The sequence below is a fragment of the Canis lupus genome, chromosome 17, assembly GCF_003254725.2.
Source record: "Canis lupus dingo isolate Sandy chromosome 17, ASM325472v2, whole genome shotgun sequence".
NCBI lineage: Eukaryota > Metazoa > Chordata > Mammalia > Carnivora > Canidae > Canis > Canis lupus.
The window spans coordinates 13,145,858-13,160,631 of NC_064259.1; the positions used below are offsets into that span (position 1 = coordinate 13,145,858).

The 14,774-nt window shown below is 37.6% G+C and overlaps 1 protein-coding gene across 2 annotated transcripts in view; it reads right to left on the bottom strand.

The window, feature by feature from the left end:
• Window positions 1-1,905: 1,905 nt before the first annotated feature.
• The window catches only part of SMC6 (structural maintenance of chromosomes 6), a 68,509-nt gene continuing 55,640 nt past the window's right edge, over window positions 1,906-14,774 (bottom strand). For both annotated transcript variants that reach the window (XM_035700983.2, XM_035700984.2), the window contains exons 23-27: window positions 12,716-12,841; window positions 9,769-9,874; window positions 6,624-6,776; window positions 3,426-3,523; window positions 1,906-2,416 (exon numbers count right to left, since the gene is read on the bottom strand). In XM_035700983.2, the coding sequence (XP_035556876.1) occupies window positions 2,302-2,416; window positions 3,426-3,523; window positions 6,624-6,776; window positions 9,769-9,874; window positions 12,716-12,841 (598 nt within the window). In that variant the 3' untranslated portion in view covers window positions 1,906-2,301. The remainder of the gene's footprint in view (window positions 2,417-3,425; window positions 3,524-6,623; window positions 6,777-9,768; window positions 9,875-12,715; window positions 12,842-14,774) is intronic.

The following is a 14,774-nucleotide window of genomic DNA, read 5'->3' on the forward strand; positions in this document are numbered from 1 at the left end:
ACAGGGCTCAATCCCAGAACCCTGAGATCATGACATGAGCCAAAGGCAGGTACTTAACTGACTGAGCCACCCAGGCACCCCTAAAGTTTTATTTTTAGAAGTTACACATATTGGGAACCCTGGGTGGTGCAGCGGTTTAGCACCTACCTTTGGCCCAGGGCGCGATCCTGGAGACCCAGGATCGAATCCCACGTCGGGCTCCCGGGGCATGGAGCCTGCTTCTCCCTCTGCCTATGTCTCTGCCTCTCTCTCTCTCTGATGACTATCATAAATAAATAAAAATTTAAAAAAAAAGAAGTTACACACATTTAAAGACAAAAAATTTTTTTCTTCTTTTATTCTAATTAATGTTACTATTATTAGGCCATTAATCGAAGGTATGTATTTTCCCTTAATGATAGTTGAAACCAAAACTTTGTGAGGCTAAAGCAATGAATAATCTTTGACTCTTAACAAAAGATGTTTGTAACGGAGGATTCTATTTCCCATTCTGTATTCAGAACCATAACTTTTAAAAACTATCACAAAGATTCAGACACTAAAATTATTTAGCTAATATAAGTCTACACATGTGGTATATTCCACTTCATTTTTTTTATTTGAAAAAAGCACATATATGTTAAAAAGTAGTTTTGATACAAATTACTTATAAACATAACTTTTACTTATTTTTTTTAATCTTTTTTTTTTTAAGATTTTATTTATTTATTCAGAGAGACAGAGAGAGAGAATGAGAGGCAGAGGGAGAAGCAGGCTCCATGCCCCGGGAGCCCGACGTGGGACTCGATCCAGGGTCTCCAGGATCACGCCCTGGGCTGCAGGCGGCGCTAAACCGCTGCACCACGGGGGCTGCCCTAAACATAACTTTTAAAGGTCAGACTTTGCATGGTTTTAGGAGGATGTTCATTAACTTTCAGTATACATTTCCTCCTTCTGTAAATTCTTAGATTAGAAAAGCACAGATTTCTAGACTTATCATTTACCAACTGATCTCACTTTAAGGTTATTTAGACTCTCTCCCCTCCACTAAAATAAAAAACAAAACCCAGTTTTCCTCAGTAACAACAGAAGTGCTGATACTTTTAAAATACTGCCTTTTTTCTTAAAATACTTCCTTTTCAATTCCATAAATATTTATCGCTAGCAATACAGGGAATGCTCCTGGAATATCCACGTCTGTCTTAAAAATTTAGCACTTACCTAGTATCAAAGAGAATATAGGCAAGAGTATTACTCATGCCTTTAAAAAAAAAAAAGTTGATAAACAGCATTTCCTACAAGATGCTATGTTTTATCATTCTAAGAAGCCCACTCTTAAACAGCTCTAAAGTCAGGATGTGTCTTTGAGGTCACAGGTGTCAGCTCCTCATCAATAGGCCGGCCTCTGGGTCTGCTGGGCTTTCCTGCTCTGGAGGGAGCCCGTTTTCTTAACCCTTCTCCCCAGCTCCTCTCAGCTGAGCCAAGAGCCCTGGCCCATGAACGGAGGGGTTTTAAACCAGGCAAGCATGCCACAGGTCAGGGTGTAGGGCTGTGACACAATCCCGTTGTGACATGGGTTAGACACTTAGTTGGATGGATGATGTTCAAGGACTGAGAAAAGGCATTGGGTCAGGGTTGGTGGTGCTGTGGTACTCCATCAAAGTGCTGTAGAGACAGCATCCTAAATTTGAATGCAATTTAATTATTAAAAGTACAGCCCAAATCTCTAGTTGCATCTCTAATGATACAAAATGACCTGTGCAGGGATTCTGAGCAAAGGTTGATAGTCCTGTGCAGGTCCCTCATAATTAATGAGCAAAACCAGACAGTAAATCCTCTATAAACTGGTCCCTACCCACAGACGGCCTGTGCACCCCAACCTCTGCAATGAAGAGGTCATATTCTGGAAAATAAAACTAAATATAATCAGATGCTCAAACTTTTATTTTAATTATTACAAAATACCATAGAAATGAACCCAAACTAAACAGATATGTACATGTACATATGTACAAAATTTTACTTCTGAAAAAACAATCTATAAAAGTAGATGGTTAAAAAAAAACAAACTTAAAAAAAGATTTAAAACCAATACTATGAAATTAATTTCCTCAAAGTAAAGTAACAGTAATTTTAAATTGCTGGTTGTCGTAGGCTTCCTAGACTTATTTACATATTTTACTGGGGCCAGATATATAAAGGAGTTTCTTTTATTTTAGATTATCTTCAGTTTCATTTTATTTCATCAAATACTCCTGAATCTCTTTCCCTTTACAAATCTGGCAACATGAGGACATGGCACAGGGCACAGGGAGCTGTAGATCAACTTCGGTCTTCTTCTTCCTCTTGGCCCACAGGTCGGAAAGGCAATGTCGTCTGTCCTCTTTCAGGGTCAGACATTCGAAGAATTCTAATCAGTTTACTTGATGGAAGTGAACTAGAGGAAGCAAAATTAATTACCCAAGATTACTAGGAAATTTTCACAATAAAACACATTCCAAAACTACTTCCTGAAAATACCAATCTGCTGTATCTGATAATGTTGGATATGCTGCAATATCTGGAGTTCGAGGAGAAAATACAAGTTGCAATAAAGAAATAATTTGGAAGGCAGCTATGCTCACCACTATACCACCAACGCGAAAGAAATAATTTGTTTTCATTTTTAAAAATTAACTTCCGGGCAGCCCAGGTGGCTCAGTGGTTTAGCGCCACCTTCAGCCCAGGCCCTGATCCTGGAGACCCAGGATCAAGTCCTGCAAAAAAAGTGGCTGATTGAAAAAATTCAAGGTAGCCAAAAAAAATGTTAAAAAAATTAAAATAGACTTCCTGTTAAGTGCTATGGGCTTTCAGTTTAGAAGAAAAAGAAAATGAGGAGATACCAACGATTTCTAACTGCCAGGAAGGAGTTACCTGAAAATTTCCAATCACAAACTTCAATCCCCAAAGAATCAAGTGACCACTTTAGATGCAGAGTATCAACTCTATGGGATACAATGCCTGACACCGCATAAGTAACCAGTACAGGCTGACTGACCGTAGGATAGAGTTCTTCACTTTGAAGGACTAGTCGCAGTAAGCGACCAGGAAAAGAGCCCAGACTAAGGAAATCATAAACTGTGTCTTTTGTCTAAACAGAACTACTAAAATTACTTTATTAGTTGTTCATGATAACCACAAAGGAGCAGAGTCAAAAGAGAAATAGTAACAAGTCAATAACCATATTTACATCGACTTGCTTCTATTATGGAAGGGAGATTAACACTAACAAAATTTTAAATCTCTAAGAAGGAAAAATTATCTTAAATCTCCTGACACAAGAACCGAGTTTTCTTTTAATTGGTGATTTATGTATCTGCATTTAAAAAATTAAGATTATAAAAGATTTATTTTCCCCTTTTATCTTCCTTGATGTATATATTCACCAAAGAATTTTTTATAGTTACCTCATGCTTTGAGGGGTAAGCAAGATAAACTGTCTGAAACGCTGGGAATCTGCCATCTTGAGTATCATGTCCATTGCAATCCTCCGGTTAACCATGTCCTGAAGAACAAAGGTAGGATCTCTGTTGCATCAATCATGTTCCCGCAAAAGCAGCATTCTGCTGGCTGTTACAAACCCCAGCATTTTTATCCAAGGATCATCTACTACTTTATCTGTGATGCCAAACTATTCATATAGGGAAAGGTAATATTCAAAACTCTTGGGGAAAATAACTGAATATACCTAATCTTCCAGGTAATTTCTATAGTCAGATTATTTGTAAGTATAATTCCCTCCCTCAAAAATATTTACCAACTAAAATAACCAGCAAATATTCCAAAGACACAACTAAATGTTAGAAAATGAATATAATCTGTACAGTAATAATAACCCTCAGAAGAGTATCAAAAGTGACAACTATAAAGTTACTAAATCTCTCAAAATTTCCCTCAATTAAGGTGTTTTAAAACCTTTAACCCCTACCCCATCACATTCTACAATGAACCAATTTAAATTTACAAACCAATTCCTCAATTCAATCTTTAAAATAAGTTAAACAGCATATCAGCGTATATAAAAATAATGCTTCATTAAACAGGTTTGAAACTAAACTGTGGGCTTACATTTTCCAAGTTCAAATAACAGATAAAAAAAAAACATCGAAGTACCTTGAAAACTCCTGAAAAGTTGAAAACGTAACTGTTTTCATAAGCATATGTTTTTAAAGTTCTATTTGAAACTTTATGTGGCAGTACAGCATGGATAAGAACACACTGTTTTGGAGGCAGACCAACATCCTGGTTATTGCTCAATGGCTTGTATTATATAAATTCTTCCCTCAGGCATATCTGTAAAGCAATCTAACTTAAAGTTAACAAAAATAATGAGAGCTTGCATAAGCAGAATGCTGTCCTTTCAAAACACTGCCCTGGGGAGGCCTATCATTTAGTAACAAAGCTGTCAAACCACCAAAATATATGTATTTGTTTCCGATTGGATTTCAGAACTTGGGTACATTTTTCTAAATAATTCCAATGGGGCAAAATGCCATCCTAATTAAGAACCTCTAAGTTTCTGAAAGAGAAGGAAGTTATTCAGAATTAAATTTGACAAATAAGATGGGTGATAAGATTGCAAAATGGCATTTTGAACAAAATTAGTGCATGGTAAAAACAACTGTCTTCTATGATTTATGAATTAGCCCTGAAACCAATCCTCAGAGGCATTTCTAACCAACTGCAGCAATGGTAACATAGTGGGGAAAAAATGACACCAAAAGATTATACAGGACGCACAGGTATAAATTCCATGAAAGAGCACTTTGTAAACACTTATGGGCTAGACATCAAGTAGGTAGACATATCATAAAAAAAAAAAAAAAAAAAGACAGTTGATAACTTCCAAAACGGCTATAATTTGGTGGGAGATTCAGACATGAAAATAGAGAAATAGAGGACCACAACAGAATGAAAATGTATAAAATATGCAATAGTGACAGGTACAGAACATACAATTATATAATAAAAATATTTATAAGATAAAATATAAAGATAATAGCATGAATTGGTGTAGGTTGGTGCCAAGGGAGCTCACAATCCTGCCTGGTGGTCACAAAGGCTATATAAAGATCACATCTGAACCAAGTCTGGAAAGATGAGTAAGACTGTGACACAGAGAAGAGCACAAGAGGCAGACGCATAGTGTTTGGAAAAATCACAAGTAGCTTAGGATGGCCACAAAGTGGGCAGATACTATATCATGAAGGGTCTCACAGACACCCAAAGAATTAAACATTCATCCCAGATAAGATAATTTGCCACCACAGAGTTCTAACACGTAAGTGACCACGATCAGATTCATTTTAGAAATGTAAATCTGGCAAAACAGTGAGGGAGGGACCAAGGAAGAAGCAAGATTAAAGTCTGGGAGTCTGGACAGGAGGCAGTTATGACAGGCAGGGGCTGGGGAGACAGAGAGAAGGTATCAGGAAGGAGCAGAGACTCAGAAGGTCAGATGTGATGGGCAAGTAAAAAGGAAGGGAGGATCACAGATACATCAAAGGTCTGGCAGTGAAAGCTAACTGGGTTGGTAACAGCAATTTGCCACCAATCAGAGTAGGGGATTTAGGAGAAGGAAGAGGCTCTGAGTGGAAGACTCGCTGAGTCTGAGGTGTGGTTGTACCTTACGACATCTAACAATGGTTGGGCACAGGGGTCCGGAGTACAAGAGAGATGTCAGGATGAGACACTCAGACTTTCTGGTATCTAAATGTAGGTGGTAATGTTGGGGACTCTGTGCATGTGTTTAGCATGTAGGTGTAGGTAGGCTATGGTAGCCAGGAAAATCAACAACAGTATAAAAAATAAAAGAGAACCTCATACATTGAAGGGGAATGGCATTAGGGGAGGCAGCACGGAACACACTAGAACCAGAAAAGAGGAGAGAGGAAACTGGCAAGAAGACACATTATAAGAGACAGAGGATGCCAAATACTTTGGTCTCTGGTGTCAAAAATGTAAAAGAATTAAAATAATGCTTAAAGTACATTGATAATCTTTGCTAAGCAAGTTTTGCCAGAGTATCATAGTCTAAACCCAGAGTATAGTGGGTTTGGGTTTAGGAAAGAACGAGGCATGAAGAACTACACAGAACGGGTAAAGGCTGGTCTGTGAGGGCTATGTGCCTCCATCATCCTAAGTGCATTTATAAGTCATACCTCACTGTAGCATCTCCCCATAACCCTACAAGGTAGGAGAGATGAATTATGTGATTTTATACATGAAATGAGGCCCAAAGTCCTCTGGGTAAGCAGTGGCAGAAGAGGTCTGAATCCTAGGTCTGTAACTTCCAAGTCAAACTTCCTGCCCTCATGTTGTATCTGCTGCTCTTTTGGTCCAAGAAAGGGTAAGGAAATGCTTACCACTTTTAACATGGAAGATGGAAATAAGCTAGGGAAGAGGTGGAAGCCCAGGATGGGGCCTGCAGGCTAGCAGGGAGAGCACTAGCTAGATTCTTAGTTCTTCCCTACTAGCTCTTAAGGACTAAAGTGTCAGGGCAGGATCCCTTCTCTTGTGGGTAAAACTAAAGAAAGAACTGCTTCCTTTCAAAATACACATTTCCAACAGAACAAAAATTAGAGAATTCAAAATTTAATACCTACCATGTAGACATCAAACTCATCTAGGCACCTGAAAGGAGACTCAGCAATGGACCACAGAGAAAGAATGAAGCAAACTGTGGAAAAAGAACGTTCTCCTCCAGATAAGGCTCTCATGTCATTGAAGGCAGCTCTGTTTCCTTCTCCAGGCTGAACCTTGAATGAGTTCATAAAACACAAAGTGTAGCATAAGTCAGACTAAATTCTATAAAAAAAGGTTGGCTAGCATTAAAAAGAATGGGTTTACAGTTAAAAAAAAAATCATTAGTGATTTAATGATACAGAAATGACATGTATTTATAACAATATTAATTCTGATCCATGAACACGGGATATCTTCCCATTTATTTGTGTCTTCTTCCGTTTCCTTCATCAATGTCCTACAGTTTTCAGTGTACAGATATTTCACTTCCTTGGTTAAATTTATTCCTAAGTATCTTATTGTTTTTGATGCTACTGTGAATGAGATCTTTTTTTTTTTTCTTTTTGCAAACATTGCTAAGTGCTCAGATAATCTTTTGTTACTTGAAATACAGTGACATCTAGTGGCTAAGCTACTTTAAAAGGTAATTACTGAATATCAAAAAGACACCAGGACCAACTTAAATTTAGGGGCTCACACTGGCCAAGGAATAAACAGCAGCAGTGAACTGAAACATGTAAAATTTCTTTCAAAAATTCTTATTAAGAATTTAAGGAAAGGATATCATGAAAAAAAGCAAGTGATAAAATTAATAAACTCTCACACAATATCCTGGGGAGACATAAAATAAATCGGAAGGAATTCTATTTCATTTGGGCAAAATTCCATACACACATATATATCCATAAGATGGAAAATCGGGGCACCATCAGGTTGTCTGTCATAAAGTCCTACCATATGTGTTTTAGCAGACACACAGCTTCACAGATTTTTCTCACCCACTATCTGAAAATTATGTGCCTCTCAAATGGCATTCATTTATAAAAGGGTTATAAAAATTCTCATTTAAACATATACTGAAATTTATTTATCATCTGTAAGTCTGAATCTGTGAGACTCCAAATGAAAAAGCAACTAAGCAGTAAAAAGCCAGATGAAACCAACCAACCAAACTACCCCACATAAAAGCAAGAAGAACTAAGTAACAGGATGTGGTCTTTTGCTCAAAAATTGCATTTTGTATTAATCTAATAAATGAAGCCCTCGATTAATTGTGGAGATCTAAATTTTACCCCTGATCTATTATTAATTTATAATGGGACTTTGGTCTCAGTTTCCTTATTTGTAAAACAAAGACTAGAGAACTTAAGGATTCCTAAAACACTAATATTCTTTTATTGAATAACAGAGGTGATAATGTCAGAAGGTCTAGCTTTGGTTGTCCTACACAGTTAGCTCTGGAGATAAATGATCCAAATATTTCCACTATTTTCTTTTTTTTTTTTTCATTTTTATTAGAGTATAATTCATATACAGTAAAGAATATAAAGCTTAAGTTTTCAGCTCAATTACTTGGGTAATTACTCCAAGCAAGACACAGAACATTCCTAGCATCTCAGCAGATTCCCTGTGTTCTCTCCCAGTCGTGACAAAAATCCAAATGGTAACAATGATTCTGACTCTAATCATCACCATTTAATCAGGTGAATTTTTATCAGTTTTTGAAGAGTTTTGAAGAATGGAATTGCTTTTATAAACACTGCCAAACAGGTTTCTAAAATAGTTTTATCAAATTATATGACTGCTGGCAAAGTATGAGTGTTCCAAGTGCACAGCCTCACCAACCTAAGATGTTACTGGTGTTGTTAGTTTTGGTCACACTGGTAGCAGTACAATAGTCATTTATTATGGTTTAACCTTTCCCTCTCTCTCTCTCTCTCTCTCTCTCTCTCTCTCTCTCTCTTTCTTTCTCTCTCTATGTCTCTCTGTCTCTCTCTCTCTTTCTGTCTCTTTCTTTCTCTCTCTCTATTTCTTTTGAGAGGGAGAGAGAAAGAAAGAAAGCCTATTGCAGGGCTCAATTCCACAACCTATGAGATCGTAACCTGAGCAAAAATCATAAGTCAGATGCTTAACCGACTGAATCAATCCAGGTGCTCCAAATTTATATTTTTCTGACAAATAATGATACTGAGTACTTTTTCAGGTACTTACTCATTACTTGGATACTTATAAAGTTCCCCCTTAAGCGCTCTGATCATTTCTAAATGTACTGTCATTCTTTTTCTTAATTATTATTCTTAAAAAATGTATATGAGGTTTATTAGGTATGTATATGTGCTGTAAATTATTATTTATTCTAAGTATTAAAATGAAGTGGCAACTAGGGATACCATAAACATTTATGCCAATTAGGGACACCTGGGTGGCTCAGTGGTTGAGCGTCTACCTTGGCTCAGGTTGTGATCCTGGGGTCCTGGGATGGAGTCCCACATTGGGCTCTCTGCAGGGAGCCTGCTTCTCCCTCTGCATATGTCTCTGCCCCTCTGTGTCTCTCATGAATAAAGAAATAAAATTAAAAAAAAAATCTAAGGCAACTAAGAGTAATAAGCAATTACTTAAGAATTTTGCCCCAGTTATGAAAGTGGGTGGTTGCTCTTGACCTCCTGACTACATAACTTTTAATACTATCTCCCATATTCCCTCTTTCAATGCATGTGACTATTAAAAGAATCCACAGTCTCCACAAAGTTGAATGTAGTGGCTTTGTTTATTCAAAAGAGGCTGGATCTACAGACACCATTAGAAATAAATGCAAAGACAATTACCTGCGTTAGAACATGCTTCAGAGAAATCCTTTCTTCATTTTTTTAGTGACTTTCAGAGTATAGGACTTCCTATAATATCCCACATAATTTAAAATACTACATGAATTTAAACAAGAAACCCATGGAGTGAAAAGAGGGTAAACATTTGTCACTGAAAACAAAATTCCTAATTACCTTCACAGTGGCTGTCTGAGGTCGAGATAGGGGAGAGGTACAAAGGCAGCGTTAGCCAGTGAGGTCAACCTAATATTCAACACTCTGACCAACACTATCCTTAGCTTACAAGTAAGTTCTTTTGTTTTCCAAACACAACAGATTAAAGCTTATCAATGTATCATCAAAGGAAATACAGCAGCTAATCCTCCTAAAAATTAGCAACATGGAGAGTTAAGATACTTACCGATATGCTAAGAGTTTCATTCTTGTGGTCAAAGTTCATTTTTCCACAATAGGCTCGCTGAGACAGTAAGTTGTCAAAGTACAACTTGCATCGTAAAGTCAGACACCTTGAAATGAAGACATTGGGCACATTAAACTGTATATTCAGCATGATCTTTGAGCCAGCATGGAGGGCCAGACAGAAATATGCCAAAATGTTAACTCTGGCTGCTTATTTAACAATAGGATTGTTAAGATTTTTCCCCTCGTCTTTGTATTTTATTTGTGTTCCCACATTTTTACCACTTCATTTCCTTTTTTTTAAAATTTCCTTTTATAATCAACAAACACTAAAGAATGCATGAAGATGCTATCCCACACTTAATATCTTCTATTACATTACAGCCAATCCATAGGAATACATCAATCATTCAAGCAATTCATATGAGGCATCACCCTAATATAGAAGACATAAATCTTGTCCTAGAGAGATGAAACTCTAGTACTGTTAAGATAATAAATAAATGGCCTATTCATTTGCATATCACTTCTCAACTTATGGAGACATTCAGGGTGAGGGCAACCTCTTAATCGTTCTGTACCTAGAATACCTTATCCACCTCCTGGCACAATGCAAACTCCATTTATCACACGGCATTCCACTGTAGGGAAGACCTTTCCTTTCCTCCTCAATTATTTATGTACTTATTCACTTTCCTATGTATCAGGATGGAGTCACAGATTCTTCATTTTCTCCACAGAGTTACCATCCGTTCTGTCCTCAAATGGGCCCAGGTCTGGCCAGTGGGAGCCTCCTGTGTCCTTGGAGCATGACTGTTTCTTCTGAGTACTCTTTATTTTCTGGCACAGCAAGAGGCTCCTCTGTACCTTCTCTGCCCTGCTCCGGAACCAGCCATTTCTCCAAGGAGGGAATGGTATTTAGAAAAGAAGATCCAAATGAGAGGAGACTTGGTATTTTCTTAACATCTTTGCTCTTTAATGAGCCTAAGGTTCATTTCTTCAGAGTAATTATCATTTTCTTATTATCCCCCTAATTCCCTTGCTAAACTACATTAAATCTCCACCCCAGAAAATCTGATAGCTGAGTTTTCTTTTGTGACACAGCAACCATAGCTAGCTGGTCAGAATTTTCTGTTAACTTTTCTTTCTTTCACTACTGGTAAGTATTCTTCAATTGCTTCCAGACATGAGATGTCTAAGACTGTCCTCATAAAATGGCAAGGTTCTCCAGTGTAAAGAGATAAACAATTTTAAGAATTTGATCATTCTCATTCTACTCCTAAGACTGGGTAAAGAAGATAGAATATATCAGTGGTGAAGAAACATATCAAGATAATAAACTAGAATACAAATACTTTTACAGAAAATATTCTGAATATAAATTTTCTGGATAACAGTATAAAAAAAAAATCCTACTGCTTCTGAAAAATCCTACTGCTTTCTGATGTAGAAATGGGCATTGGATTTATTTACTCTCAGCCTGACACAGCCAAAAGACTGGTTGAAATAAATGCAACAAGTTTTCAGACTGACAGTGAACAGTAGAGGCAATTCCAGTCAAAATGATCTCTGAAATACAGGAAACAAATAAATTGAGCCTTCTAGATGTCCCACATCACTACTTTCAGAAAGAGTAAAGGAGAGTGGAAATGCAGGTGGAGCCTGCAGGTCTCCCTGTTGAAGACAGAGCTGGGGGAAGGTAAAGTGCTCAGTTCTCAAAGCCTAGAGATGGGGGTACAGAGAACTCTAGAAGACTGACAAAGGGAGCCATTCTCTCTGTATTTGTGAGACCGGGGCAAGAAACATCCCAAAGCAGCAGAAGCAAGCCCCACAGGTCACCCAGAGCCAGGAATACCCCCAGGTCTCAGCAAAAGCCTTCTAACTCCCAAGGTATCAGTGGAGTATCCCAAAGAACACTGCTTCACAGGTAGGAAAGGGCTGGTCCTGGATCAGCTGCTCAGGTCCCACTGTGTGAAACTTACAAGCAGTCTCAAAAGGATAAAAATAAATCCTATTTAAGTGAAGTTCTAATAACACACTTACAAAACTGAAGCACACATTTCAAATATTGACCTATAGTTAAGGAATATGGCCAAAAATGCAAAGCCTGTTTTTCTTTATGGAATTACCTCAATTTCCTCAAACATACTAGATATATTTTTGAAATTCTATAGTCTCAGGATTATAGAGTTTTGGGTATAAAGACAGGTGAACAGCAGGTCACGAGGGAATGCCACTGTGGAAAACAGAGGTTAAATGCAAAGACTAGGACTGCCTTGAATCCAAGTAGGTCAAGGTCTATCCTTACCCATAAACGGACCTCTGGTTTATTTCTGTTGTTTGTGATTTTCACTGGGATCCATCTATTCCTGAGAGTATTAGTATTTCTGGGTATATTAATAATATCCAGTTTCTCTGACCTTGTGTTCATTCTTTCAACCCATATATCAACTTTCTACTATATTCCAGGCACAGTAGTAGGTATTGGACACACAGCAGTAAACAAATCAGAGTCTACATCCATGGAGCCACACTATTCCATCAGATCATAAACTGAGATACTACCTCAACAGGTCCTATCAAATACTTGTATCCCTTAAGAACCTGCAATGTCTAAGAGTGAAATAGGCTGTTTCAAAGCCAGTGAGCATCTATTCAATGGACCTATGTAAGCAGAGGTTGAATAGCCCTCTCTGAGTTACCTAGTAAAGGTACATAACGGAGTGGAAAAATTGGATAAGCTTGTTTCAAAAGTCTCTTCCAATCTAGTATTCTCTGATTAAATGACAGGACCCTAAGTACTGGCCAATAAAGGAAACACTGGCAGTTTCTTCTTTAACTGAGTCGTGTAAAGTTCTTTCAATTTAATTTTATTATTTCTAAGAGATAATGTGAAAACAAAGAAAATACGAAAATGTAAAATATGTGATGTTTTTAAATGCACTTACCTTCTAAATTGTTGATATGTTTTATATCTATGAGTCATTATTTCTTCCAGCAATTTAATAAACCTTTTTAAAGTCCTGACTTTATTATCCAGATCAAGATAGGTTTCTCTTGCTTCTTGATACTGCCTGTTTTATGAACAAAATATTAAGTCAACAAGTGCCATTCAAAGAAACATAAAGATAAGTAAAATCTCAAATATATTTAATGGGGAAGAAGGAAGAGTGCAGGGAGTGCCAAGGGGCCCAGCAATAGCAGGTTGTCCTGTCTCCAGGCCAACTATACTCCCAGAATGAGCATCTGCTGCCTTGAAGGGGAAGCCCTGTACACAGACAGGCTGGGCAGGAAAAGTCCAGGCCCTGGAGAAGGCAGAGGAAAGACATGAGGCAAGAGCCCAGGTGGGGGCCGGAATGGCAGATCTTAGAAAATGCCAGCAAATACCACCTTCTGAAAGTGAAGGGATCACACTGGAAGGCAAGAAATGTTTCCCTTAGTGACAGATGCCAGTGCAGGAACACAGGGTGAGCACTAGGATTGGCCAACCCCAGCCTGAACAAGTCTAGGTCAAAGAGGCAAAGAAGGCAGGGCCACTTGAAAGTGCTATTACAGAGGGCAACTGCTCACTAGTGTAGCAAGAGAGAGAAGATTCCTGAGCGAGTCTGAAAAGCAACCTTAGCCAAGGCTCTACAGCTGCCCACCCCAAGCTCATTCAAATGCCCAGTCCAGGAAAATCCAAGTAGAAAACGAGTAACAGAAAAGGCACCAGTACAGTTATCCACGCACAGATATTAATAGAAACAGGCTTGGGAAAGAACAGCACAATACAACCAACAGACAAAGAAAACGCATTAGAACAATGTGGTTACAAAGCCGATGAAAACTATACCTGAAAACGATGAATTAAAAGAGAACAGAACAAGACTTAAATGCTACCCAGAAGACACACCACAAAACAGAAATAAAAGAACTGAAAGAATAGATAAATCAAAGAACTCAGAGAACAGACAGGACAGACAGGTAAACAACAGAAGGTGATAACCAGGTGAGAGGAGGTGGAAAGTGGGAACCTACAGAACTCAAGCTGGGGGGAGGGAGTTAGACAAAAAAGAACAAAGATAAGAAGACAAAATAAGGAGATGATGCACAGGGCAAAAGAGACAGTGCAGAAAACACTGGTAGACAACGAGATCAGAATCGAGAAAAAAAAAAAAACGGGGGAAAAGATAACATGGTTAGACAAAGTAACAGAAGACAAAGGACATACAATGTGTGCAACAAAGGCCTAGGCAAAACCAACAACAGCACAAAAAATATTTAAAAACAAAATACAAAAAAGAAATTTTAAGAAATAAGGTAAATCTAGAGATTAAAATAACACAGTGTACACCAAAGAAAGGAACACAGAATCTGACATTCTGGACAAGTTACAGTACTCGTAAACAGAAAGGAGAAAAAGAATGTTCTATTGGAGAAAAAGAATGTTCTATCAGGTGGAACTATCCATTCCAATTAAAAAGCTACAAATCATTCTGAACATGCAAAAACAAAACACATTACTTCACATGGCCATTCTTAGGGAAGCAATTAATTATAAGACAACAAAATTTCAAATAGCCTTTTGGAAAAAGATAATATATACGTTTCACACCAAAAATACAGGAAAATGAAGAAGTACACAAAAAGTTCACAGAAAAAGATATAAATGGTCCTTAAGGCATGAAAAGATGTTCAGACTCAAAATAAGTAAATGGAAATTAAAATTACATTGTGGTCTCTCTCTCTTTTTTTTTTTTTTTTTTAAAGGAAATCTACCCATTGGCAAAAAGAATCTAAGGTTATCACACACTGTTTAGGCTGAGGGGAAACAAGCCCTCAGACACACTGCCCTTAGGAATGCAAATAAGCACAGTCCCTAGAAAGGAGTTTTCCAAAATGGATTCAATCCTATTAAAACACCTTGACTATAAAGTAAGACACGTACAAAATTATTTACTGTGCACCACCATTTATAACAGCAAGGGATTAGATTAAAATTCGACTATCCATCAGTAGATGATTCAA